Raw genomic sequence first — 26,343 nt, 5'->3', positions numbered from 1 at the left:
GAACTAAAGCGTAAAACGAACATTTTGAAAATATCGAGAAACAAAGATGAAATGTTGATTTGTCCATTCGATGCGAGTCATACCATCCGTCGAATTCGCATGGCCGTACACCTGCAGCGCTGCGAAAGGAATCATGCTGGCTCCAAGATGGTTCGCTGTCCTTTCAATAGCACTCACTTAATGGAGGCCGATGAAATTAAGGTAAGTGGTGCCATTCATCATTCAATTATAAAATATTTCAGAAGTGCTTGCATTTCACCTAAAAACATTGCGAAAACTGTCCAGACAAATTGATGTATGAAGATTTTTTAAGCCCGGACAAAAAGCCGAAAGTCGCACTACTCATAATCGATATCAGACCAATGTGCTACATTCAATCATCTATCTATGTCCTCTCTCCTCTCTTATGCTACTTAAAACAATCAATAAAGTCGGCTTTATTAATAGAGGATTTTATGGTGCTATTTCCTGTTTGATTTTGGCAAATGATTTTATCGTTATCAAATTCAGATCGATATATCGAAACTCGCTGTCTATCTAGTGATGGTTAAGTAGTCAAGGTTTCGATAACATCGAAAAGCGAACTTGAATCGGGTAAGGACCTCCTTTAACCGGTTGACAACTTGTAAACCGTGATTTAGTCAAAATACAATACATACAAATACTTAAAAGTAGTTCATCTTGTAGAAAATGTAAAATTATGAGGGCATGTTCTATCTAGCAAATAATATTCCACGGAATATCGAACTTGAATTCGTCAGTATATTTGCGGTATATTTTTAAAATTAAACTGTTTATTTGGTATATTTCTAAGGGTCGGACGGTATATTTAGCGATAAATCCGCAGTCACAGCTGTTGCAGCTAAAATTTTAGTTTGCAAATAAAATGGTTTTAACCAAGGAAGAGGAGGCATTTATCCGCCGCAAGCATGATCATACTCTAAAACTGCGCAATGAGTATTTGAAACAGAGCTCGAATCCCTTCCGCCATGCCACAGGCGAAGGCGGCACTGTGGTATGTAAAAACCAATCTCCTTTCAATGATTATGTCATCAGGCTGGGATAAATATTAATTTCCTCGTTTTGCAGTTCGATGCCGGCCTAGCCCGCTTCCAGGCTATGCGTGTGTCCAACTACGAGCACTTCAAGCCAACCGGAAAGTCTTTCCGCACGGGTCTCTTTGCCGTGGTACTGCCCATTGCCATTTACGCTTGGGCCCTAAAGAGCGAACGCGATGGTCGCGAGGAGAAATACCGAACCGGGCAGGTGGCCTACAAGGATCGCCAGTTCAAGTTTATTTAAGTAATTTCTCTGGTGATGTCGGATTTGTAGTGAAACTAAACAAAACACAAAATCTATTGTTAACTAAATGTAATTGTTTATATTTATAAGTTTGTTGGGTGCTACGACTATTTCTCCTCCATTTGCTTGTCGCGTGCTATGACAAAGTCCTCAAACTTGACCATGTAGGTGGTGCCCTTGTGCCAGTGGGCGGTGACCTTGCAGGGCTATAATAATGATCAAATTAGTGAGAAAGTCTATTCATCATTGGTTTCCCTTACAAATCCGCAGTTTGTAAGCACAGCCTCCACAATTCCAGCCGTAAAGTTGGCACAGTTTAAGGAGCTCTTGTCTTTGGGCACACTTATGAATGTGTTCACCAGCGGCTCCTTCTCTATAATGTAATAGGTGCGCTCATCATCGTTGGCATGTTCCAGCTTCTCCGCCTCCTTGCCAAACAGATTCTTCCACACTGTCGTCTTGACGAAGAGCAGCATTTGTGTCAGCTTAGTCTCTCTCTTGGAGCTCCGCTCGCGCACAAAGTACAAGTCGATAATGCGGGTCCCCACATCCTGGCCGAGGTCGTGGAGCCTGCAAACATATCCACATTAGCTGATGCATTAAGTAGGAGTAGACTAGAGTGGCAGCTACGCGCACCTGGTCTGTAGTTCGGGCACTGTGAAGACACGACTCTGGGAGTACTGGACAATCTCGCTGAAGAGCATAGCCACAATGCTTAGGGAGACCTCTGTTTTTCCCTTGGAGAGCGGCCGATCTAGAATATTACTGCGTGGCCGCATTGAGGATTTTTTAAGAGCTTCCAGTTTTTCCATGCAATAAGTCAAACAAAAAACAGATAAACATATGTTGAGTGTGACGCGGATTTATCGCTAAAATATACCGTCAGAAATATACCAAAATATACCGTCTATATATAAGTATACTGACGGATTCAAGTTCTACATTCCTCGTTTTTGATATTCCGTCGAATATTATTAGATAAAAAGAACCCTCAGCCCTGAACACATAATTTCATCCGAATAATGAATCAATTTTATAGTCGACTGGCTAAGTTTGCGTACTCCTTTTTGTTGATTGTGTCTAAAATAATGTTAAAACAAAAAAACCATTAAAAAAATAGATGCAAAGTATCGATTCAAAAACGAAACAGCTGCTGTTTTAGTGGGTCTGGCAGCACTGTAAGCATTTTAGTACTGTAAATACCGTTTTATTTTAAACTATTTAGAAACACTAAAAAATCTACCTCATGCAGTGACAAGGTCCGACAGTATTAAATTCAACGGACTTAAAAGTGGTCCAATGATCAACCGGCTTTTGCTGCAGCTTCCACATGTAGGCCTGAAAGTGCTCGTATCGGATCTCAAGGCTATTGGGACATCCAATCAGATGATGATAATCACAGGATTGGTCGTGAATCCACTTGCGCTCATGCGGAGTGTCCTTATGAGTCGAATTGGTCCCAAAGATCTGGTCGTCGTACATGGAAGATGTGATGTTGGTGATGGCCTCAGTCATCTTCCCGTTGACTTCGTTGAGGTTCAAAAACTGCAACAGCAGCTCATGGGTTTCTTCGCGGCGCACGAAAAGCATATACCAGAGTGGCATACAATTGAATCGAATGCATTCCACAATCTTCAGGGCGTACGCACGCCGAGTGCTCCAGTCGTGACTCATCCAACGCACCACCATATAGAGCACCTGCAGTGGGAGCAAGGAAATATATGTTTCTTAGATATATACTTGTAAAAGTGTTCAGATTTCCAGGCTAACCTCACATTCCGTATTCAAAGCGATGCTGCTCGAGCTGAGCAAGTAAATCAAGTGATTGTGTGGTAGTTCCAAAAAATCCCTTGTGGCCGCAAAGATGAGGACAAACTTTTGTATACGCGTGAGCATCACATTGCGGACAATATCCAGGGACGGGTGGTACCGCGTCTCTACATACAGAATGCACGCCGTGACCTCATTGAAACATTGAACATCGTCAAAACAAATCCAGCAATGGGCTAGAAGTTGTTTGATCCTCAGGTAAGACGCCGCAATGAACAATTCGACAATGTGCGTGCGATCCAAATAGGGCTCAGCGGTGAGCATCCACTTGTAAATGATCATAAAAGCCTTCGGCGTTACCAGATCCTCAGGCAGCGTCACCATCATCGGTATCTCTTCCAGCTCCATGAAGAACTGCGAGTACACCTGCAGCACCGGCAAGTGACAGTTGAAGTACGAGTTCCTAATTTTAATCACGAGGGTTGTCTTCAGGTGCAACTCCACCGTGTACTGCAGAATGGTGGCCAATTTATCCTTGGGCCACTGTTTCATCTTCGACCAGCCCTGCACATCCTCGAAATTGTAACCAAACTCGATGAGCGACCGATTCTTGCACTCTGCGGAACTCGGTGTATCCTCGTTGCTGAATGCATCCTCGTTGAACCTAGGACTGGCGGAGGCTCCGGTTAATAGCTTTTAAGGATATGATGTGGAAGAGCAAGATAACCCACTTGGTAAAGTTCATGGTGAAGGTGGACCGGCTCTTCGCGGACTGTGCCGACAGCCGCATTAGTTCGTCCATTCCTATGGTTTGTTCTCCTTTTTCTGGAATTATGAGTATAATGGTTTAGTGGTGTTAGATCTGTTTGGAGATATTGAATGAACAGGCAAAGCCCTATGATCCCCCAAACTCACCAGATAAAAAACACCAACGTTTATTTTACATTGTTTATTAAATTGTGTTTTATTTGTTGGTATTTTTCTTGATTTGTTCACATTTTCAAATACATTTACATGAATAAATATATCGTTTATTTTACTTTGACTTTCTCTTCGCCATACCATCCCTTCATAGATTCGTTCTTTTTTAAAATATGAGTATGCATGTATATGCGGATAATTGGGCAAACGTCGTCGATGAATTCTGAAATAGCGGGGTGGTGGTGGTTGTGGTTGTGGTGGTAGTGGGCGCGGCATGGCATCTGTTTAATTCAACTTCAAATACAGAGAAGTTGGCAAAGGGCATTCAATCTCGATATGAGATAATGATTGAATAAATTGTGTGTGTGTTTGCAACAGTTGACACCTGCTATGATCGATCTGTCGATCAGTTCGTTTCGGTTGAGCTACATACAGATTTGTGTAAGTATTGAAAGAGTTTTGGAGAGTATTGGTGGCCAGCAATAACATTCAGAGGTTACCAATTTTGGAAGTAAATTACAGTATATGTACACAAGGTAAGGTAATCGTAAAGTATATATATTCAACAGTTTGTACTTCTTGTTCTGTGTTTTGTATATTTCCTTTAAGTTATTAGTTTTTTTAGTTTTCCTTTCGTTTCGTCAAGTTGCGTAAATATTTTAAATTTTTCAAAGTTTTCACACATAGGTTTCGTAAACGTTTTAAATGTTGTACATACATGGATACATACATACATACTTACAATTTTCCATTTATAGATTAATTTCTTTGTTTTTGTTTTAATATAATATTCTGTTGCTTTTCTTTAATGTGATTTTTTGCACAACCTTTGCTTATTTTTTTTGAATAAATATGCGTTTTTTGTTTTGTTTTGTTTTTCCATTCAAATAGTTTTTTGTTTTTTGTATGAAGTTCTCTTTTGTTTTTCGTCACTGACTTAGTACAACAATATTTATATAGTAAGAAATAAATTAAGTTTTCTTCTTATCATATTATACATTTACATATATAGCTGCATAAAGAGTTTCCTCAATTCTTGTTGTTTTTGTTGTTGAAAACACTTACAATTGTTTATCGTTTATGTTGTTATGTTAGTGTGCGTCCGTTCGTCCAGCCTTTCCACAAAATGCCTTTGCTTTTGGCCATTTTATAAACGGCACAAAAGCGCTCAGCGTTTCCTTCAAAATTACAAATTGTTTTTCGTTCTACAACTATTAATATTAGATTTCAAAAGATTTCACATAGTTCAATGCTGCGGTTCTCGTGTTCCCATACTCATTTTTCATTGATTTGGGTTTGTTTTATTCTGTTTTTTGTTTTCAACATAAACTTTTGGAAATCATATTTTTTGTTTTTTAGCAAAAGAAATATTTTGAATCTTCATGAGCCCTAGAAAGAGTCAAAATCATTCTTTTTCGAAGGCAAACAATTGGGTTAATGCTTTTTTATACAACTTAAGGCTTGTTTAAGTGAACATTTAGTCGAGCAGCCAGGGGACACGAGGGTTGAGCATTGAGCGTTGGGTCTTTTCACAGAGTCAAAAACAATTTGTAACTCCCGCTTAGATGGTGGAAAGGGTTTAAGAACGGGTTATGTTAATGTGTCGTGTCGTGTAAGACGCATCAGGTTGAATTTTTCATGCTTATCGTGCGATTTGAGCGATGGACATTGTGAAAGTCTCATTCACCAATCAAAATATTTGTAAGTCCTTGTTTTTGCCGCTGCCTCGGCGTTAATACTGTTCTCCAAGTTCTCGAATTGTGCACAAATGTGAGTTCCTGTAATCCCTAATCAACTAAAACTAAAATGAAAAAACTTAAGGTATTGTATGGTAGAAAAAAACACGATTCGATACGGATACGGTATACGATATAAATGATACAATTACGATTAAAGTAAATTAAAAAGAATAGCCCGTTTTTACAAAAGTATAATTAAGCGAGAGCGCACTAATAATAAATTACAATTACAATTACAAAATATATATAATATATAAAATACATGCGTCAATTCGCTTGCTATTGTATGTACAATAAATTATGGCAAATCAAATGGAGTACAGTGTATACAGGGATTCGCCAGATTCGCAACTCCCAAAATCGCACAAAAAGCGATACTTCTCATTTAGAACAGCAGGCGGCCGTAGTCGTTTTGGGCCGCCTTGCTGGTACGCGGCTGCATCAGGTACGCCGGCTGCTGCTCCTGCTGTGGGGCACCCAGGCTGTGCGACAGTTCCCAGTTGTAAAAGTGGCGCTGCGATTGAGAGTGCGCCTGGGGCTGGGACTGGCGCGGCCTGGGGCGCCACAGCGTCTGACTTTTGGTGTCTCTGGTCTGCTCGTCTGTCTGACAGCGGTGGTGGTGCTGCTGGTTGTTTAGCTGGTTTTTGCTTTGGTTTGCGTGGTTCGGCTGCTGGTTTTTGTGCTGGAGTTCGCTTCTGGGCCTGGGGTCGTCATCGTACTGTCCCTGCAATCTGGCCTCCAAGTGTCAGACATGCGGTTTGTGCTGGGCGCCGCAGAGACCGCACTGGATACCCATCCAGTGGCAGGCTCGCAGCGGCGGATAACACCAGAGGCAGGGCACGAACAGAGAGAGCACCGCCAGGCCCAGCCAGCGCTTGGTGCAACCGGCCTCGGTGGCGCTGCATTCGCACGGATGCTGGGCCGTCTCGCCCTCGGCATCGCTCATGCAGTGATAGATCATGCACCTGGCACAGCCCATGCCCGAGATGCACTCGTAGCCGGCGCGAAAGGTGTCCGGGGCATATTCGCAGGCCCCGCGCCGATTGAACTCTTCGCTGTACAGCTCGTGACAGTAGCGACACCGCAAGCGCGTCTCCTTCTTGAGTATTTCCGATACGTTTTGCTTCTGCAGCGACTTCCCGCCACCGCCTGTGCCTACAGTTTGGGCTGCCGCCATTGCCTGGGCCGCCTCCAACGCGTTGCGCTTTTTCAGTGCACTGATCGACTCGCGGCGTGCATTGAGCACCTGTGCCCCCACTGGCTGGTCCACCACTGGATAGTTGTAGTCGTGGTGGACCGCTGTCAGCGTCACATACGAGTAATTCTCGCTGGCCGCAATCTGGGCGGCGCCCGGTGCCGGTGCAGCAGACGACGGTGGTCCATCCTGGGTCGTGGTTGTGGTTGATGTCTTGTCCGTGGATATGTAGTGGATTGGTGCCGCTGGCAGCTTCTCCGAATCGGAATTGTTGCTGTAGCTGTCCTTGCTCTCTGCGAATGGAAGGTTTAGCACTCGCCTCGAAATGGCAGACCGCGTCAGCGGAATATTGACGGGGAAGTACGTACTGTGACTTTTCTCGCTGCCCTCGGGGCTTGAATGTATCTTTTGTAAACTCTCGCTCTCCACAGGTAAATCCAGGGTCATGAATACATCATCTTCACCAACCGAATCATATTTGGTCAATGGTGGGCATATAATAGTGGGATTCGATTTGGCCAGTCCTAAACGAAACAAAAAAACTTTAGCAGATGCCAAAAAATCCAAATCCAAAAACAACCACAAGCACATATGTATCTTATACGAGTATATTGGCATAAAGCAACGATTAGTTGAAGCATTTTTAGGTGAAAATTTCAGTTTATATGTAGAAGAAGATAATAGTTGAGATAGAGAGAGCATAGAGCATAGAGCATAGAGAGATCTGGAAATTAAGAAGCTAGCAAATTGACAGACAGGTCCCCAAGAGTGGGGACCTATTTATCTACATATGTATATCCGTGAATGAAGCAAATATTTAAAATAATTTCGAGTATAGCCTCATTAAACACTTACCAATTCGTTTGAATGAGACATTTAAATGATTAGATTGTCGATTTGTTTTGGTTTTTGAAACAAATCGATCAAATTCCAATGATTTGTGTGTTGTTTTACAAATTTTGGTTTGTTTGTTTGGCAAAAAATAGAGCATAAGACATACGAAAAAACGTTATATATTAGTAAACGAAAGCAAATTCGAAAGCAAATTCGAAAGCAGAGGTAAAGAGGGGAAAAGGCATAGGAATCGCAGGCAAAGCTTAAGTTTAAATTAGGATTTCAGAGAGCATAAGATAGCGTGATAGAAAGCAGAGAGGCGGGAGCGTGGCATGGCGTGTGTCGGTTGAGGCATGCAACTACAAGTGTGTCCGGCTCAGTGTCGAGGGACTGGATTTTACCATCAATTAGTTCATTATAGGCGCGCAGCACACCCTTATCGAAGGCTCGCGCATCGGCGGCCGTTTGAAATGTAAGGCCGTTGCGCTGCTTGCCGGCGCGCCAATGATGAAATGTTGGCATTACTTTGTAATACTTTAGATCACGATTGATGATACAGCTCAAGATGACCTGCAGTGAAGAGAAAAATGATTTAAATTTTGAGATCCTTCGATTATTTCAGTGTGCTCGAGAGTACTCACACTTTGATCGGAGATCCTCTGCCCATAGATGATGTAGTCATGACCCGATGCCAGTGGGGATAGTCTAGCCCGTTTCCGTATGGACACATTGGCCAGACCACCCCCGGCCAGCGGTAGCCAGCCCTCGGTACTCTCGTCTCTGGTCATTACCTGTGCGCGTACTGTAACTAAGAATTCGCTGCAAAAAGATACAAGAAGAAAAGAAGAAGAATATTAGTTAGTTAAATCCAATCATTAAAACATACAAATGGAAAGATCCCATAATTATGGATATTCTACCTGCTGGACCTGCGCTTCAAGCTCAATTTGGTGTACGAAACCGTAGCCATTGTGGTAGCCACCAATGTCTGGCAACGAATGTTGTCCAGCAGACCCTCAAGGCTGCCTCTATATCTGCATATATCCCTGACTGTATGGATGATGACCTAAAAGTGTCTCTAATTCGGCTAATTGAATTTTTCGGCCAGCAAAGGAAGCCAAAGCGAGACGGCGCACCTGCTTGCAGGACTGATTCATCAATGGACATGGGCATGGACAAGGACAAGGGAAAGGGCAAGGGCAAGGGCAAGAGCAAACTCATGAGCACCGAAAAAAAAGAGACCAACTAGAGCCCACGGAAACTAAAAATAACTGCAAGTCCTTCGGTTTAAAAATAAACTGCACAGAGCAGAGCAGAGCTGAGAAGAGAAAAGCAACGGCGGGATGCAAAAGAGTGTAAATTAAGGGTAGCTAAAGTGCAAAACAATATTCGATAGTGGATTGGGGCGTACTGGTTCTTGTTATGGTTACGGTCCAGGCATGCATGCATGTACATATTAAGGCTTCCGGTTTGGAATTGAGATTTATTCTCAGCATTCATTCGCAGCACCAGCACCAGCACCAACTCCAATTCGAGTCTTATGAATGACTCCAACGGAAGGGGCCGACAAAACCCCGTCCAGCGACCTGCGCACAAGTTTGAATCCATTTTGTTGTTGAATCGAATCGAGTTCTACTTCTGGAGTTACTCAATGAAAAAAGCTTCAACGAAGTTTCAGCTCCTGAGTGTTTGTGTGTGTGTTCGTTTTCGTGTCTGTGCGCGCGTTGATGTGTCGCCATGCATACACATACTTGTCCTAGTTTCGTTAGTTCTACAGAATGAATTGAATAGAGTCCCCGGAATAGAGTGGACGTCACGGCACCCAGGGACATGTCAAGGACTGGCTGGCAGTGCAGTAGCTTTCATTCAGACTGCACTCCCATGGTAATGCGGAGGCGGGCAACGACGTCAGCAGACCCAAGGATGCCCGAGAGTGTGAATGAATTGGGCTGCAGCCAGTGTTGCATAGCAGCACAGAAACGAATTCTTCGAACGAAAGAAAGCCCTGAAAAATACATAATAGGAGTTGCCACCAAGGGTGTAGCGAAAAAACAGTTAAAACTCCCCCCACCCAAGCCCATAAAATACATAGATATGTACGTATGCAGGCAGACATGTACACACATACGCACACCCATGTAGAAGAGCCTGCCTCAAGCTGAAACTACAAGTCCATCAATATTTGGAAGCTCTCCCCTCTAGTTGGCGCATGCGTAGAAAATAGAGCAAGCGAGATAGACACAGAATGTGGGGGCAGCTCCAGTTGCATGCGTGTGTGTGTGCGCATTGAGGCTGCGGGGGTTGTCGCCCACAAATGTTCTAGTCGAAATAAATTGGACAAGATGCAATTCTATTCACCATTTTCATAGTCTATTCCAAATTTGCATTAATAAACATCTATTTTAGTTCATTTCCAAGCAAAAAAGCTTGTCCCGAACAGTGTTGCCAACTGCGTTTACTGCGTCGACACCCACACAACGGCGCACACACACACAGGTACAGGGCTGCAGCAGGAGCAGCTAAAGATGAATGAACAACGACGCAAGTGTGCGTGTGTGCATGTATTCGAGTTGCGGGGAAGGGGGGGCAGTTGGCCAGTATGTTTGTGTGCTTTGACCACCCACTCAGTCAGTCTCAGTCTCATAGCTCGACGACAATAATAGAACCTTCCAATACACCAATACACAATACACAATACAGTTTACAGCTAAATAGTTGTTCGACAGACAACAACAACTGCGTCAGCATCAATTTGCATGGTGTTGTTGTCGCGTGGTTGTCGTCGGTCATAGGTGCTCTGTGCTGCTCCTCCGACACCGATACCGTTGTCGTTACATTATTCAAATGGCAGTCTATTTCCAATGCAAAAAATACTTTTAAATTCGAATACTGTTTCCGTTTGAAATGTAATACCCATACAGGGTGCTCCATGGTAAATACTACTAGAAACAGCAAAAGATATATGTACATCTATGTATGCATGTGTGGAGAGGCAACGTTGCAAATTAATTCTGTCTACTGTAGCAACGGGAATAGAAGGCAAGAAAGATATGAATGAAACTAGCTGGAGCCTTGGGTGTGATGTATCGTATAGTTTTTGTTGCGCAGGCTTCTTTCCCGCAACGAAAATGTGTACTTAAGAAACACAATAAAAGAGCAATAATAAGCAGACACAATGACATCATCTGCGGATATCGCCGACAATACTTTAAACTGTGGCAAGCAAAAGACAATAATACGACAGGGAAACCACCGCACATGCCATTGCCAGTAGTCCGGGGGCGTTCCATTTCATTCATTAAATGTGGCGACAGACAGACTATGTGGAGACTTGTCCGGCGGACCAGAAAGCACCAAGCACCAAGCAGCAAGCAGCCCAGGCAGACAATGAATCACACACACACACACACCACACAGTCCATTCATGTGGATGCCGTGCCGTGTCTTGTTCATTGAGGGAAAACTGCAACTAAGAAGCGTTTCCATTACGAATTTCGTTCAATTGCAGCAATTAATTGGATACAATTGGAGACGACGCATCAGGCTCGGCTCAAGCCTGCGCCTGCCAACAGTCTGGCAGCACTGGAATCTCGACTTAACTGTGAATGGCCATCTCTTGAGGATAGGGGGATGAGGGGGCAGGGCAGATGATGCTATGGAACTGTAAAATATGTATGGGTATGTATGGTATATGGGAACACTTACCTTTCATGTCCTTCTGTCATGGTTCGTAATCAGAAAGATTTTAATATAGCAGCGTATTGTGTTGGTGTTGTTGTTGTTGGTGGCAAAATACACCATGATTAAAGCATAAAGACATTCAGAGCTGCTGCTGCACAAACTTCCAAAAATAAAAGAAAACCAAAAACAACAGCAGCCACGGCAGACGGGATGGGGAAAAACGGGGAGCACTTCTTCTCCTATTGGGGTTTTTGCAATCAATTGTTCTATTTTTCTTTAACTTTTTTCGTTTAGATTTTGGCACACTTGTTGTTAGAACTGTTTAGTTGAGGTTTATACACTGAAAGAACATTACAAATTAATAAACTGATATTTATTAGGCTTCGACGAGGGCAGCGAGAAAGCACCAGCCAACAGCGCCAACTGCGGAATCACTTCTACTTTCCCAAATACACAAGCAGGGCCACTTATGTGGGCGTGTAGACAGGCACATTGGAAAACTTCACACACACACACACACACACACAGAAGCACGCACGGAGAGGGGATATTTCCAAGCAACAAAAGATGTAACAGGCATCGAAAATTGAGAGGAGAGCGACCAACAAAAGCTGGTCTCTGGAGTCTGTGTGGAAGGAATTTGAGAGACGAGCAGCTGAAGATAAGGGAAAAACCTCGCAGAAAACTAGTCCAACACTTTTCTGATCATTATTGTCTGACATGCTATGTGCTTGTGCTGTCTTCCCTGAGCGCTGACTATAATTAACATAAAATTGGCAAAAGTGAAAATTCATTCATACATTTCCATCAAGGTTGGGGCTCTCTCTCTCTTTCTCCCTTTCTCTCTTTGACTGGAGCACAGCTCGCTCTCCCACACACTCGCTATGCTCTGTATCCATCCGCCTCTGCCTCTGCCTCTGCCACCATCTCCATATCTCTCTCTCGCTCTCGCCTGCCCACTCAGGGCTGGCTTGCGCAGAAAGTTTTTGGGCGATTTCTCCATGTGTGTATATAAAGATTTTCGCCTATGCTGCTGGTGCTGATGATGCTTGCTGTTGCTGCCTTTACATATTTCACATTTACATACACATATACATACATTCATGCAAAAATATTGCACTATAGCTACATATTTTTACAGATTTTCCATCAATGGTTAATTTAATTGTTTGCTGCAGCGTCGCCTTTTCTTGTACTGTTTTTCTTTTTGTTTCTGATTTTCATTTTGCGTAGGTTGCAACTTGACCGAGCTCTGGTGCAAGAGCGGGGGCGATTTTCCTTTCGAAACGAGGCGAAATTAACGTTTTGCAAAATATGTAACTTTTGCTTAATACTTTTGTTTGACTACTCGCAGGCACCCACACTCACACACCAAGGCAGACACAATCATAGAACAACAAGCAACAAAAACGAAATTTCCAAACAATCATGTTCTGCCCCGCCACTCCTACGGCCCGTCCAGTGGCATTTGCTGATGCTGCTCACGCGACTTATTGATAATAGTTATTTTATGGGCGTTGTAACACAATTTACACAAATTTTCCAAGTTTTATTGCGCCGCGACGCGCGATAGCGCCGATTCGAAGGGTTAAGGTTAGAGATGATAAATATACATTGATGTACATCAATATATCGATATATAATATGTTTGTGGGTGATATTTCCTTTGACTGGTAAACTATTAATTATTATAATTAATTATACTATCACCGGAAACGATTTTGAGGTCAGGACTCTATTTTTCTGTTGTTTCACGTCGTTAGATCAGTTGTACATATCTCCGTGACATTTTATTCTACTTCTCGATGCACAGGGTTAGCTTGAACAAAATATCGGTAGTTTTATGCGATAATTGACAAATATTTGGCGGTAACATGGCTATATTTTTAAAATATCAATATTAAAACCGACATCCGACTGTTGCTTTGAATTCAAAATATGAATGATATTGACGCAAAAGATCCACGGATGTTTCGTGCTTTTTATGATTTTATTTTTACTTAATTCTTTTCAACCTCCTCGTCTTGTCGATACCGCCAAAAGTGCTCATTGAACCCCAGCTCCGATCACTCGTTCTCTCATAGTTCTAGTTCGCAGAACTAGAACTATCGGATGATAATTCATATCGATACTTACGATATTTCGTACAACGTTAATAGTAAATAAAAATGTAGGGTTATAATACTAAAATAACCTAACAATGACAATTTTATTATAATCTGTAATCGAATCAACATCGTATTGAAACTGTTTATTTTTCCCGTTTACGGTCACATTGACAATATTCATTTTTTGTGGTATTTTTGTTGAATTTCAGTTTACAGTTATATTAAAAGAATATATATATATATCGATCCTGTACATCGATACGAAAAATCTCGCAAACAACTTGAACAACAGAAGCGAAAAAAAGGCTCGACTGAATCCAGAAAAGTAGTTCCGTTGATAATATATTCCACAAATATATCCATATCCAAATATCCAATAGATTCGCCGCCCAACAAAATATCAGCAATAACATATATCGATTGTACATCAAAATGCATGTAAAAACCCATCCCTAGGCTCTTTTCACTTCGTGCGTTTGTGTTTGATGACGAAAAATTTGCAAATAGATCGTTGAAAATGGCTAAAAAGAAGAGTGAAGACCATTCCGGTGGCGATGCGAACGACAGTGACTACAACGAGGAGCCCAATTTCGAAGATCCGCCCAATTTCGTGGACAATATTAGCGATGATGGTAATTACAAGTTCCGGCTCCGGGCCTGCCAGCGCAGCACACGCGGAAAACTAACCTCAATGTGATGAATGTGCGAAAATATAAATAATTCATTAGTGTTGGGTAAACATTGCTCATTTTGGTGAACATGTTCACTTGTTCTTTTTTAGTAAGTGAGTCAACTCACTCATATTGCTCACTTGCTCTCTTAGATTGCTCAGTTACTCACTTCCTCAGTTGCTCACTTGCTCAGTTGCTCACTTGCTCACTCAGTTGTTCACTATTCATGCACAGATGGTTCCAAATTTCAATATACTTTCGAATTAGCGACATACTGAATTTTTGAAAGAGTAAAGAGCTTTGCCGGTAATACAAAAAGTGTGAAGTAAACGCAAATATGAGCAAAAGCTGCCAGATGAACAACTCTTTTTTTGTTCACTCACTCATGAGCAACACAACACTATAATTCATATAATGTATTGCAGATCTGCTCGGTGACATGCTGGCGCAGCGGCCCTCCGAGGCCGACGGTGTCGAGAGCGTTGTCGTGGTGGACAATATCCCTAAGGTGGAGCCGGTGCGTTTGGAAAAATTGAAATCGGTCATCAACAAGCTCTTCTCGCACTGCGGCGATATTGTGAATGTTGTTTATCCTGTCGACGAGGAGGGCAAGACGAAGGGCTATGCGTTCATGGAGTACAAGCACGCCGGCCAGGCGGAGGAAGCCGTCAAGAAGCTGAACAACCATCGGCTGGATAAGAATCATACGTTTGCTGTGAATTTGTTTACGGATTTCCAGAAGTAAGAACATATTTTCTTACTCAATGGCCCACAAATTAAGTGGTTTTTTTTCGTTTCGAGGTACGAGAACATCCCGGAGAAATGGGAACCACCAACTGTGCAGTCCTTCAAGGTGCAAAACGATCTGTACAACTTCATCAATGACCCCGATGCGTATGACCAATACTGTGTGGCAGCGGAAACTTCCCAGAACTGCGTTCAGGTTGGCTTCTGGCAGAATGTTCTGCCCGAGCCCAACGAGCTGGAGACCCGCGAACGGTTCACGGACACCTTTGTCAAGTGGTCGCCCCTGGGCACCTATGTGGTGACGTTCCACAAGCCCGGCGTGGCCATTTGGGGCGGCAGCAGTTTCCAGAAGATCCAGAAGTTCCCCCACACTGGAACACAGTTTGTAGAGTTCTCGCCCTGCGAAAACTATTTGGTAACCTACGGCCCCACCCCGACAGGTCAGAAGATTATCATTTGGGACATACGCACTGGCGCTGAGAAGCGCTCGTTTGTGGCCGACGGCATGTCGGTCCTGTCTATGTTCCGTTGGTCGCACGACGACAAGTATGTGGCCAGGATGGGCGACAACTCGATCCACATCTATGAAACACCCTCCTTCTATCTGCTGGATCTGAAATCCATCAAGATTCCTGGCATCCGAGGATTCTCCTGGTCGCCCACGGACAATGTGATTGCCTACTGGGTGGAGGAGCAGAATCAAATACCTGCCCGCGTCACCTTAATGGAGATACCCAAGAAGCGGGAGACTCGCAACAAAAACCTATTCCATGTGGCCGATTGCAAGCTCCACTGGCAGAAGTCCGGCGACTATCTGTGCGTCAAAGTAGATCGCTATTCCAAGTTGAAGAAGGACAAGAAGGAGCTGGACGTCAAGTTCCTGGGCATGTTCTACAACTTTGAGATCTTCCACATGCGGGAGAAGGAGGTCCCAGTCGATTCGGTGGAGATTCGCGAGCTCATTCTGGCCTTTGCCTGGGAGCCCATCGGCAACAAGTTCTCTATTATCCACGGAGAGCCCAACTCCGCCAATGTGAGCTTCTACGAGGTTAACAAGGGCGTGAAGCCGAGCCTGGTCAAGCGGCTGGAGAAGAAGTCTTGTACGCATCTGTTCTGGTCACCACGAGGGCAGTTCATAGTGATGGCCAATCTGACCATGGGCACCTTTGAGTTTGTCGATTCGACCAATGACTACATCATCAGTGCGTCGCCTGATCATTTCCGTGCCTCTGAGGTTGAGTGGGATCCCACTGGCCGGTATGTGGTCACTGGCGTCTCTTCCTGGAAGGTCAAGGAGGATACCGGCTTCAACATGTACACGTTCCAGGGGCGCATCATCAAGCGCACCATTCTGAAGAACTTTGTGCAGTTCCTTTGGCGTCCCAGGCCTCCGACCCTCCTCAGCGAGGACAAGCAGAAGGATATCAAGAAGAACTTGAAGAAGTACTATCCCGCCTTCGAGCAGAAGGATCGCCTGCGACTCACCCGCGCCTCCAAGGAGTTGCTCGAGAAGCGTTCCCAACTGCGCGAGACCTTCATGGAGTATCGCAACAAGCGCATTGGCGAATGGAAGGAACAGAAGAGTCGTCGCGTCATGCTGCGAGGACGTAAGTTTTGGACAAAGTTTGCATCTCCGTTTCGTTGTCTTTTATGAAATACTTTTCTTTTTTCAGATATGGACACAGATAACTTGGAAACCGAAGAGGTCGATGAGGAAGTTGTTGAATTTTTAGTCAAGGAAGAAATCACTCTTCTAGAGTAGACGACCCCCACAACACTTTTCGTCGTTTGCCCCATTTCGAAGTGAATCTGTCGTCTCACACTTGCGTGTCCGAGGCGCGTCTACGCCCTGGCCCATACCAGGGCTCCTTATTATCTGGCCAAGTAGCGCGTCTCCTGTAATCAAACCAAGCGGAACACGTTTGCCCATACATACAAAATACATTTACACGTTTATTCTAAGTCCAAAGTAACGTCCCCAAGCCAATAAGAAACCCGTTTGCGAACAACTAGACCTTATTCAAATTATTTTACTAAGCAGTTAACAAGCACAACCATAATATGCCCAAAAGTAGATTTGCAATGTATTTGTATGTAAAAAGCAAAAAGAAAACGAAAACAAAACCTTGATCGTGCATTTATTTTTTTTTTAAGCAGATTTTTATATCAACAATATCCTTTAGAATTTTGGAAACTCGATTAACAGAGTCTCATCTCTATTTTCTATCGATAACTCAATCGATGACCAGTTGCCGTTAGCAACCATTCAATTGTCAAAACAATCCTTTAACTTTAAATTTTTCTGGAATTAATTGTAAACACATCAATTATCAATTATGGAGACGCCTTCTCCACCAAGGCGCGGCAAAAAGAAGCGAAAAACGCAAACCACACGGGCATATCGAAGATGTGAGCAGGAGGTCGAGTCATTGCTGAAAGAAACCAAGTACGAAGATTGCGGCAGCCAAGAACTCGAATTGGAGGCACGGAGCCTGCAGTTCTTTCACGGCGCAGACGATGCGGCGGTCAGAGAGAAGGAGATACCTGTCCAGGAAACAACACCGGAGGAGGAGGGGGATGAGGACAATTCCATTGACGGCGAGGCGGCCACAGAGACAATCGATTCCCCGGCCCAAACATACATAGATATTGAGCTCCAGGAGCCGCCGCTGGTCTGGCCAGGTGTCCACAAACAGATGCACTATTATGACGACAGCCTGCTGTATAGGCCCGCCAATGCCGTGCACTATCAACTGCATCTGAGTGACTGCAATCCGAGGCCCTCGCAAATACGCATGCTGAACCGCTTCCAGGAAGAGGCGAAAGGCGATGGCAGCAAATTAAGCTCCGAACTAGTATCGGAGCTGTGTGATGAAAGTCGTTCCCAATTTGTGACGGACAGCCGCCTGTACCGCACTGTCTGCCATAAGGAGTTTCAAGGCATTTTCCTTGCCCCAGCACCGATCAACCAGTTCATGGGCATACCTACACGTCGCTGCCTCACGTTGACGTTTAAGCAACTCCGCTTTACTGCGCATCCCCTGCTTCTGACAGAGCACCGAATGGCGCAGCAGCTGGAAGATCTCTTCGATCAGTATACTGAAAATCGTAACCGACAGGTATGCCGGAAGCTGAAGGAGGAGCTGGACATAGCCCGCCAAGTGGGTGCCAAGCTCGTCCTCTCTGCACGGCCCGAGCTGACCGACGAGATTCAGCGTCAGCTGCGCCTCACGCAAAAGTTGCGACAACGTTACTATTTGGAATCCACGGCCGAGCGCAATCTCTCCCTACGCCTGCTCCGCGCATGGGCCAAACTGAAGGCGCTCCGCAGCCAGCAGGACTTCCAATGCACCCGCTTTCAGCTGAAACTGCATGTAGGCCATCATCCCAACCTGGAGTCCGCCTACTCGGACTGGAAACAGCAGTTCGAGGACGATCTCGCTGAGGTCTATCGCGAGCAGTTGGAGCTCTTCTACTGCCGACGGCGTCAGTGGGGCGAATCGATGGTCGATGGCGCATCCCCACCGAAGCCGCCACGCAAGCCGAACTTCGAAAAGCTAATGGCCAGCCTCCAGAAGGACTACGATCGTGCCTTCAAGGATCCCGAGGAACCGTTAGTTGATTTAGTGCGTCTGTATGCGGACGAGGCAGCTGCGAAGCTCTTCCTGCCAGCCAGCGAGCAGCTGTCCAAGCGTCGCAACCGCAGCTACTTTCTGAAGCTCTACCTGGACGAGCTCTATGTGGGCCAGACCAGGAGCTACCGCCTGGAGGATGATCTTCATCTGTACATGAACGAGAGCATCGCTGTGCTGCTGGAGCGAACGATGCCGCAGAACCTCAACATTTGGCTCTATGAGAAGTCCACGCTGACCCAGCAAGGACGCCGCCTGGCCGTGATGAGTACGGGGCTGGATCTCAGCCGAAAGGATAAGGCGGTGCATCTAAAGCTAGGCTTCTTGGCCTTCCCATCTTCGCCCAAGATGGCCGGAGATGTCTGCTTGTACTACGACTATGGGCCCACAGAGGTGCGTCAGGGGGCCAGCGATTTGGATGACATACAACCACTGCCCGCTGCCCTGCTTCGGACTCTGTTACCTCCAAGACCCAAGGCTGTAGCTGCCGTCGCTGCCACCACGGAGCCGGCCACGCCCATAGGACCCTGCCACAAGCACAAGAAACACAAGCTGCCAGCTCTGTTGTTTACAGAGCAGGAGCTTCAGTTCTGTCCCATCCGCACGCTGTTCAGCAACAAGCGATACCAGCTGCTCCGCTCGCGGCACCAGCAGCGAAACGTCCACACCAAGCAGCTTCGCTTTATCCCCGCCTTGGAAGAAGAGATAATATCCGACGATGGAGATGCGCTTTCCACCGCTGGCGACTCGAACCAGCTCCTGGAGCCCGGAACCTACTGGAATCCCATCGATCTGCACAAGCATAGGGGCTACAAGTTCCTGAAGCTGCTCTACGAGACTATCGGTAACCAGAGTGCCCATCGGGCCAAGGCCCAGCAGTTGGCGCATCCCCTGCTGTTTCTAGCCGATGGCTTTGATCTCTCTCTTGCCACCGGATGGACGTCTCTCTGGCGTGCCTTGTGCTCGCTCTTTCAAGGACAATCAACCGCGATGACTCGCGAGCCAGCTGCTTGGCAGCCACAGGCCGAGCACGATCAGTATCAGCACTTTGTGGTTTCCCTCCATGTGGTGAGGGCCACTGGGGTCCCGGTGCGTAGCAGTCACCTTCTGAACATCGAGGAGCATCCTAGCTCCGAGGGAGACATGAGCAACAGCCTCTTTGTGACGCAGAGTAAGCCCTGTCTAGGCATCCATGGATTCTTTGAGTATTTAAAGAGCTTCCTTTTCCGTCCCCCCTTTCAGCTCTCATGTACTCCAATGTGCGTCCGTTTGTGTCCTTGAGCTATGGCCAACGACTGAGCCGCAGTCGCTCGGCCGAGGGCAGCAATCCCACCTGGAACGAAGAGCTGCAGCTGCAGCTCACCGGCTGCCAGAAGGATATGCGCGAGGATCTAAAGATCAGCCTGTTCGACGAGGTCATCGAGCGGCAGCTCAGCGACGAGGCATCCGATCTGTACCAGCGTGTCCAATGCAATTGGCTGGGCGATTACCGAGTGCCAGTCAGCAGTCTCCTGATCAGCGGGAAGGTGAGCGATACCATACCCAATCCTTCGTGCCATTCAAATATCAGTTTTCCAGTTTGAGGGATGCATTGAGCTAGCCATACCGAAGGTGCTGATCGGGTACAGGCGACCCCTAATTGAATCTGTGACGAACATGCCCCCCGATCAGTATCCCGAGTTCAAGGAATCCGTGCATATCTGGATCTATCTCACCATCGAGCCGAACCGCTGCGACCTGCCTCCGCTACCCACGAATGTCCTGGCGTGTGCCGAGACGGTGCAGCTGCAGGCATACCTCAATGAGCGCCGCATGGTGCTGCAACAGCTGCTGCCCCAGCCGCAGCGCTATGTGGAGCCTCTGGTCTGCACGGCCTTGGGCAAGCGGGTTTGTGTGACGCGGCTGCTGGAGCAGGTGCCATTGCCAGGAGCGGTGGCCTCCAGCAATAGTGCCCTGGAAAGTGCCTGTCGTTTTGTGGCATTGTTGTGCCAACTGCGCAGCTATGATCCCTGCATGGGCTTCCGTGGGGTCTGGCTGGACAACCAGACGCTGCTGGACAGCACTTGGTGCTCTGTCAAGGATCAGGGCGTCCTGCTCTGCAACTATATGCTGGGCCTGGGGCTCGAGTGCTGGCTGGTCTTGGGCCAATCCTGTCCGTATGGGGAGTGCTGTTTTGTGCTCTATCGCCAGCCGGATACGGCCGAGCTCCTGTTCGTGGATCCTGCCAGCGGCAGGCACTATCAGCTGCAGGATGTCTACTGTCCGCTGAGGCGCGTCTACTGCCTGGTGGGGAAGCAGAACGTAAGTCAAAGAACTACGTAAAACGTGCCCCAGTCTATGATTGCCTTGTTGCAGATGTACTTCAACATACAGGCAGAGACACGCGTCAGCATGACCCACTTTAATCTGCAGGATGCCGCCTGCTGGTTTCCGCTCTTTAACCGCTCTTCAAATCAATCCGCTCCCCAGGGGGGTGTCCAGGAGCTGGACTATACCTACAAGAAGAGCTTCGAGCTGAGCCAGCTGCAGAAAAACATTGAACGTAAGATCATGAAGAAGATCAGGGCCTGGCGCACCACACGGAAAACCAACTTTAATCGGTGGGTATAACCATTGTGTCGGATCAGACGAGACCTCATTCAAGTGATTCTTCCTGCAGGGCTTTTCTACCGCACCTACAGCAGATACTCAGCGGCATGGAAAGTCTGGCCACCTACTCCACGGCTCGCTACGAGGAGCCCGCCTACAGCGAGAAGCTGGAGCGCGCGTTTCCCGACTACAAGGTGCGTAAATATCAGCCATTCCCTACCATCCCCGCCCATCGTCCCATCAATCATTATCAAAGATTAACTTGATTTGTGTCCACAGCTGCACGGCTTCACCCTAAACTTTCCGTACACCAACCTGGCGGCCGTATCTGAGCGCATCCGCACCACCTGCATCCAGTACAACAACAGTCCAACGGTGGAGTTCTGCGTGGCGGTACATCTCAAAGGGTACGCAAACGATGTGATATCTGTGTGGGTGTTCCTGCTAGCCGCAGTCCCACTGGGTGTGAATCAGAGGGGACAATGAATGGGTGCACCCCGCATCTGGGGTCGGGTTCCCTCCGATCCCGATAAGCAATGACACTTTACAAAATTTACGCGGAATCATACGAAATGATTTTTATCAGCGATTTCACCTGAAATCCATTTAATTTGGTTTACAGCCCATAGACGTATACATTCTATGTACAGATATATACAAATATAATGATAAGCAATGAATGAGGTGAGGTCGGCGCCGGTAGCTTGTACCGCGTTTAGTTCACCGCGCACTCTGTGACCGTCGAGACCTTTCGCACAGAAGAACAACGTACCAAAGCATGTTCCAGAAACTGGCCGAGGATTACGAAAAATTTAAGCGCTATGTGAAATGGCTGTACGTCCTCTACGAGCTGAATACACAGATCGCCATCTGTGAGCCTTGGGAGAAAGTGTTTTGTCGTAAGTACATATACCATCCCACCCCGCAACAGGCCCAGACACATTAGCGATTATCAGTTGTACACTGGGCGTTCTGTTTCCATGTTTTGTAAAGACAATAATAGTCTTTACTCATCGATATCTTATCTATACCGGTCACTCTTAGTCACAGAACGAACCGAAACATACGACCTGAGTGCGCCTGTTCTGCCCATGCTGTCTATGGTCTATGCCTATGGTTCTATTGTTTGTTAAAATTTCCACTATTTTCTCACACTTTGTTTTAGACGTACTCCTTGGCAGCTGTCTGTCCCTCATCCTGTACGCCTCATACGCCTTTGTGCCGGGATATTGTCTCACGCTTGTTAAGCTTCTGTGGCCAGCCTCGGACGTACTAAACCCCACCAATGCGTGCAATATAAATGCTGATGTCGTGTGTGGCAACGAAAGTGAGCCATTTCTAACCTAATCTTAGAATAGATTATCTTTTATAATAAATTATTTCAAACGTAACGACTATGACGTTTTTTTCTGGGTCGGTGATATAGCAGGCAGCCTTCTACACATACTAGAACCAGCCATTGTGAACCAACCAACCAATATTAATAGATATAGTATATACTAGGCATGATATAAATAAATAAATGAAGAACTTAAAACAAGCTAGTCAAGTAGAAAATAGGTTCACTAATCGGATCAAATTATGTGGGCATGGCTAAATGTTCTATATAGCTAGTAATAGTCGTCGGAATATCAAAAACGACGAATATGTAAAATATAACTTGAATTCGTCAGTATATTTACGGTATATTTTTTAAATGCAACGGTATGTTTCGGTATTTATTTGAATCGGGTAGAATCTGCAATAACCGGTTGACAGCAATGAGTCCCATTCCATGCACACATACCCTGGGGGAAATGGATGTTATAGAATTGTGAATATGTTTGTCATCCCAGGCAAAAACAATTTATTTTCAATATATTTTAATATTATTCAATATTATTTTCAATATTTCAGCGATATTTTAAGGCTTATTGTCTTCTTGTAGGGACCAAGAATAGGTATCAGGATCGAGATATATATACAAAACACTCATCATATACGTGAATATGTCTAAAAAATGTCAATTTGAGAAGAGGTCTTCATTAGTTACGTTTTATCTTCATATCAATATCTATACTTTCAAATAAAATTAACAAAATAGGGTATACAAAGGCATATATGTACTACGGCTTACACGCAATATAGCACCTCTTTTTTTGTTGAACTTTTTCGTTTAAATCTTTTTTTACAATAAATACAATAAAAGCAAGGATTAAAAACTATCCAATCTTGTAGAAAATTTATTCATCCATGGCATAAAACTACGTGGGCATTGCTGAGAGATTTAGTTAGTCAGCATTATTCAATTGAATATCAAAATTGAGCAATTTCCTTTTTCGTTTGTTTTGATTGACCTATTTCGCTACTTGTTTTTTGTTTGACTTATTTCGCTAAAACCTCTTTTTACGCAAAATGCAATAAAAGCAAGTATTAAGAATACACCAGTTAAATAGAAAATTGATTCATCAATCGTATAAAATTATGTGGGCATGGCTAAATGTTTTATATAGCTAGTAATATTACACGGAATATCAAAAACGAGGAATATGTATATTATAACTTGAATTCGTCAGTATATTTACGGTATACTTTTCAAATGAGACGATATGTGGCGCCACTCGAATGTTTTGAACAGAATGATTCAAAACATCGATACTATCGATAGTGCCATCGATGGTTTGACACCTCTACGATAAATCCTCCTCTAGTTTATTTTGGTTTTAAAGATTTTTGTAAAAAATTTTTAAAGATGTCAAACGACAAACGCACTGTTTATGTGGGAGGCCTGGCTGATGAGGTGACAGAGAGACTGCTCAACAATGCCTTTATTCCCTTCGGAGACATTGCGGACATACAAATGCCAGTGGACTACGAGTCGCAGCGACACCGGGGCTTTGCCTTCATAGAATATGAGCAGGCGGAAGATGCGGCTTCGGCCATCGACAACATGGTAGGTTTCACCAGCGAATTAATGGTCAAAACAAAAGACTAATAAACATATCCACAGAACGATTCGGAGCTCTGCGGCCGAACTATTCGCGTCAATTTGGCCAAACCGGTGCGTGTAAAGGAGGACAGCTTCAAGCCTGTCTGGGCGGATGACGACTGGCTGCAGAAGCACGCCGGCGCCACCTTAGAACCCGCAGAAGCAGGCGAAGCAGAGAAGGAACAAGTGGAGGCGCCATCCACAGGCCCAGCAGTCATTGAAAAGGCAGAGAAGCGCAATCCACAAGTATTCTTTGACATTCGCATTGGAGGCAATGATGCTGGACGTGTTGTGATGCTTTTGAGAGCCGACGTGGTGCCCAAGACCGCGGAAAATTTCCGCCAGCTGTGCACTCATGAGCAGGGCTTTGGCTACAAAGGTTCCACCTTCCACCGCGTGATTCCAGAATTTGTAAGAGATTGGATTTTTAGAGATGTTTCGTTTCGTGTCGTTCACATCCATTTTACTCACTTCAGATGTGCCAAGGAGGAGACTTCACAAACAACAACGGGACTGGCGGCAAGTCCATCTATGGGAAAAAGTTCAACGACGAAAACTTCAATCTGAAACACAACAGTTTCGGCACCCTATCCATGGCCAATTCGGGCACCAACACAAATGGCTCACAGTTTTTTATATGCACCACAAAGTAAGTTAAAACCTGAATAAGAAATGAATTGAATTTAATCATCAATGTATCCAATAGAACCGATTGGCTGGACAACAAGCATGTGGTGTTTGGGCATGTCATCAGCGGAGCCGATGTAGTTCGGAAAATGGAACGCTGTGGCTCGAAAACAGGCACTCCAACGCAAAAGATCATCATCTATGCCTGCGGAGAATTGAAGTGATGTCGAATTAAGGAACGCGACCAACTCAATAAAGAAACTCTTTTTGTATAAATGTATTTTACTCTTCAACGTTCTCATTTTATTGAAAAAAACCACTAAGTCAATGTTAGGAGCACACGCAGTGGGCTCCATTCGGCTGAGGATATCCTCCGTTTTATTGGAAGTAAGTCCTTGGCTTTCTGAACGAGAACAGCTTCCTGTTGCCCTTGTGATGGACACGCTGTACCAGTGGGAACTTGATCTTGGAATCGTGGAACTGCTTGACGTGCACACGGCGCGTCTTGGCGGCAGCGATCGACTCCACCTTGATGATCTGGATGGAGTGAGCACGAGCACGATGACGGGCACCCATGTCGCGGTAGCACTGAGTTACGGCACCGCCAACAGTCAGGTCACGGTACTCGCGGTACATGTTGTGTGTGCCCGAACGGGAATCGTAGCGCAGCCAGATGCCGAAGTTCTTGATCTTAATGGGCGAGGTCTCGTACACCTGCTTGATGGACACAATTTCGCCGGTGGTCTTCTTGAACTTCTTCAGCTGACGCAAAAAGTACCAAAAGCGGGATTTGGCGACAATGTTGTCGGGAGCGAAGATGCGCATCTTGTAGAGAGGCGTCTGGGGCTCCTTCTCGCTGGGCAGCTTGCGGCCCACGACCTCGTATTCCTTCAGCTGAAAAAGGCAATCGTTTTAATGAATTCGTTCGTTGTAAACAAATGCGGCGACAGGCAGGGAAACACACGCACACACACACGCGCGCATGGCACGCACACTTTGGAGGTTATGTTCTGTGGTTTGGAAAAACAACATATTTTCCATGAATTTATTAAATATGATGCCACTATAGAGATGCGCTTTTCACATCATCTTTAAGAATCTCTTGACAACATTGTCGTTTATATTATGTGGCGCTTGTAGCAGCCACATTCATTCTGCCAACGATGTCCACGACACTCCATTTATTTGTCGGGTTTTTACAAATAAATAGCCCATTTCCACACATTCCCACGATCATGTCAGATGCTCGGTGAGTTTGCCTTCCTGTTGCACACATTTCTACCGCAAATGTTTTCAATTTTTGGGTTTATTTCATTAATACTAACCAATCCCTTGGCTCTCATGTTGGACGTTCACGCGAAAAGGAAACGGAAAGAGCTTGTCAAATCGCAATCACACTGAACCATAAGTCAGGGCTGGCAAAGACTATCGATAGGTCTATTCGCATACAAACATTTCATTAAATCGCCCAATCAAAGGCATTAACGTGAAAATTATGCTGTACATTAGTATTAATATTGCGACTTATATATTAAAATCAAGCTGAAACAAAGATTTGA

At 45.2% G+C, this 26,343-nt stretch overlaps 9 protein-coding genes across 10 annotated transcripts; 5 read left to right on the top strand and 4 right to left on the bottom strand.

Moving 5' to 3' along the window:
* Positions 1 to 827: 827 nt before the first annotated feature.
* Positions 828 to 1,375, top strand: LOC108160699. Its single transcript, XM_017294854.2, has 2 exons — positions 828 to 1,015; positions 1,090 to 1,375. Exons 1-2 carry the CDS (start codon positions 887 to 889, stop codon positions 1,300 to 1,302), a joined length of 342 nt encoding a protein of 113 aa, XP_017150343.1. The 5' UTR covers positions 828 to 886; the 3' UTR covers positions 1,303 to 1,375.
* LOC108160698 (trafficking protein particle complex subunit 5) lies at positions 1,357 to 2,162 on the bottom strand. Its single transcript, XM_017294853.2, has 3 exons — positions 1,939 to 2,162; positions 1,563 to 1,872; positions 1,357 to 1,508 (listed from the first exon to the last, which is right to left on the bottom strand). The coding sequence occupies exons 1-3, from the start codon at positions 2,112 to 2,114 to the stop codon at positions 1,410 to 1,412; spliced, it is 585 nt and encodes a 194-aa protein (XP_017150342.1). The 5' UTR covers positions 2,115 to 2,162; the 3' UTR covers positions 1,357 to 1,409.
* A 295-nt stretch (positions 2,163 to 2,457) lies between these two features.
* Positions 2,458 to 3,965, bottom strand: LOC108160763 (kelch-like protein 40b). Its single transcript, XM_017294962.2, has 3 exons — positions 3,804 to 3,965; positions 3,073 to 3,742; positions 2,458 to 3,000 (listed from the first exon to the last, which is right to left on the bottom strand). The coding sequence occupies exons 1-3, from the start codon at positions 3,872 to 3,874 to the stop codon at positions 2,542 to 2,544; spliced, it is 1,200 nt and encodes a 399-aa protein (XP_017150451.1). The 5' UTR covers positions 3,875 to 3,965; the 3' UTR covers positions 2,458 to 2,541.
* A 556-nt stretch (positions 3,966 to 4,521) lies between these two features.
* LOC108159397 (sprouty-related, EVH1 domain-containing protein 2) lies at positions 4,522 to 13,056 on the bottom strand. The gene is given in 6 exon segments (XM_017292632.2): positions 4,522 to 7,220; positions 7,296 to 7,451; positions 8,163 to 8,331; positions 8,403 to 8,580; positions 11,467 to 11,782; positions 12,976 to 13,056. Coding segments are annotated over 5 exon segments (1,626 nt in total). The 5' UTR covers positions 11,487 to 11,782; positions 12,976 to 13,056; the 3' UTR covers positions 4,522 to 6,117.
* An 890-nt stretch (positions 13,057 to 13,946) lies between these two features.
* LOC108159399 (eukaryotic translation initiation factor 3 subunit B) lies at positions 13,947 to 17,092 on the top strand. Its single transcript, XM_017292636.2, has 4 exons — positions 13,947 to 14,182; positions 14,647 to 14,962; positions 15,023 to 16,575; positions 16,642 to 17,092. Exons 1-4 carry the CDS (start codon positions 14,068 to 14,070, stop codon positions 16,728 to 16,730), a joined length of 2,073 nt encoding a protein of 690 aa, XP_017148125.1. The 5' UTR covers positions 13,947 to 14,067; the 3' UTR covers positions 16,731 to 17,092.
* A 76-nt stretch (positions 17,093 to 17,168) lies between these two features.
* LOC108159398 (coiled-coil and C2 domain-containing protein 2A) lies at positions 17,169 to 21,717 on the top strand. Of its 2 annotated transcripts, none has more exons than XM_033392464.1 (6): positions 17,169 to 19,771; positions 19,843 to 20,126; positions 20,179 to 20,886; positions 21,013 to 21,200; positions 21,260 to 21,383; positions 21,469 to 21,717. In XM_033392464.1, exons 1-6 carry the CDS (start codon positions 17,305 to 17,307, stop codon positions 21,673 to 21,675), a joined length of 3,978 nt encoding a protein of 1,325 aa, XP_033248355.1. In that variant the 5' UTR covers positions 17,169 to 17,304; the 3' UTR covers positions 21,676 to 21,717. The 2 variants fall into 2 exon arrangements, with proteins under 2 accessions (XP_033248355.1, XP_017148123.1); XM_017292634.2 differs by having other exon boundaries at positions 20,179 to 20,901; positions 20,956 to 21,200.
* Positions 21,718 to 21,871: 154 nt separating this feature from the next.
* On the top strand, positions 21,872 to 22,580 carry LOC117188502 (serine palmitoyltransferase small subunit B). The gene is made up of 2 exons (XM_033392465.1): positions 21,872 to 22,088; positions 22,355 to 22,580. The coding sequence occupies exons 1-2, from the start codon at positions 21,968 to 21,970 to the stop codon at positions 22,534 to 22,536; spliced, it is 303 nt and encodes a 100-aa protein (XP_033248356.1). The 5' UTR covers positions 21,872 to 21,967; the 3' UTR covers positions 22,537 to 22,580.
* A 1,259-nt stretch (positions 22,581 to 23,839) lies between these two features.
* On the top strand, positions 23,840 to 25,064 carry LOC108158392 (peptidyl-prolyl cis-trans isomerase E). The gene is made up of 4 exons (XM_017290650.2): positions 23,840 to 24,121; positions 24,179 to 24,568; positions 24,634 to 24,806; positions 24,864 to 25,064. The coding sequence occupies exons 1-4, from the start codon at positions 23,921 to 23,923 to the stop codon at positions 25,006 to 25,008; spliced, it is 909 nt and encodes a 302-aa protein (XP_017146139.1). The 5' UTR covers positions 23,840 to 23,920; the 3' UTR covers positions 25,009 to 25,064.
* On the bottom strand, positions 25,061 to 26,214 carry LOC108158396 (60S ribosomal protein L18a). The gene is made up of 2 exons (XM_017290653.2): positions 26,110 to 26,214; positions 25,061 to 25,678 (listed from the first exon to the last, which is right to left on the bottom strand). The coding sequence occupies exons 1-2, from the start codon at positions 26,125 to 26,127 to the stop codon at positions 25,163 to 25,165; spliced, it is 534 nt and encodes a 177-aa protein (XP_017146142.1). The 5' UTR covers positions 26,128 to 26,214; the 3' UTR covers positions 25,061 to 25,162.
* Between the last annotated feature and the right edge of the window lie 129 nt (positions 26,215 to 26,343).

This window comes from Drosophila miranda, chromosome 3, assembly GCF_003369915.1.
Source record: "Drosophila miranda strain MSH22 chromosome 3, D.miranda_PacBio2.1, whole genome shotgun sequence".
NCBI lineage: Eukaryota > Metazoa > Arthropoda > Insecta > Diptera > Drosophilidae > Drosophila > Drosophila miranda.
This window is presented reverse-complemented; position numbering and strand designations above follow the sequence as displayed.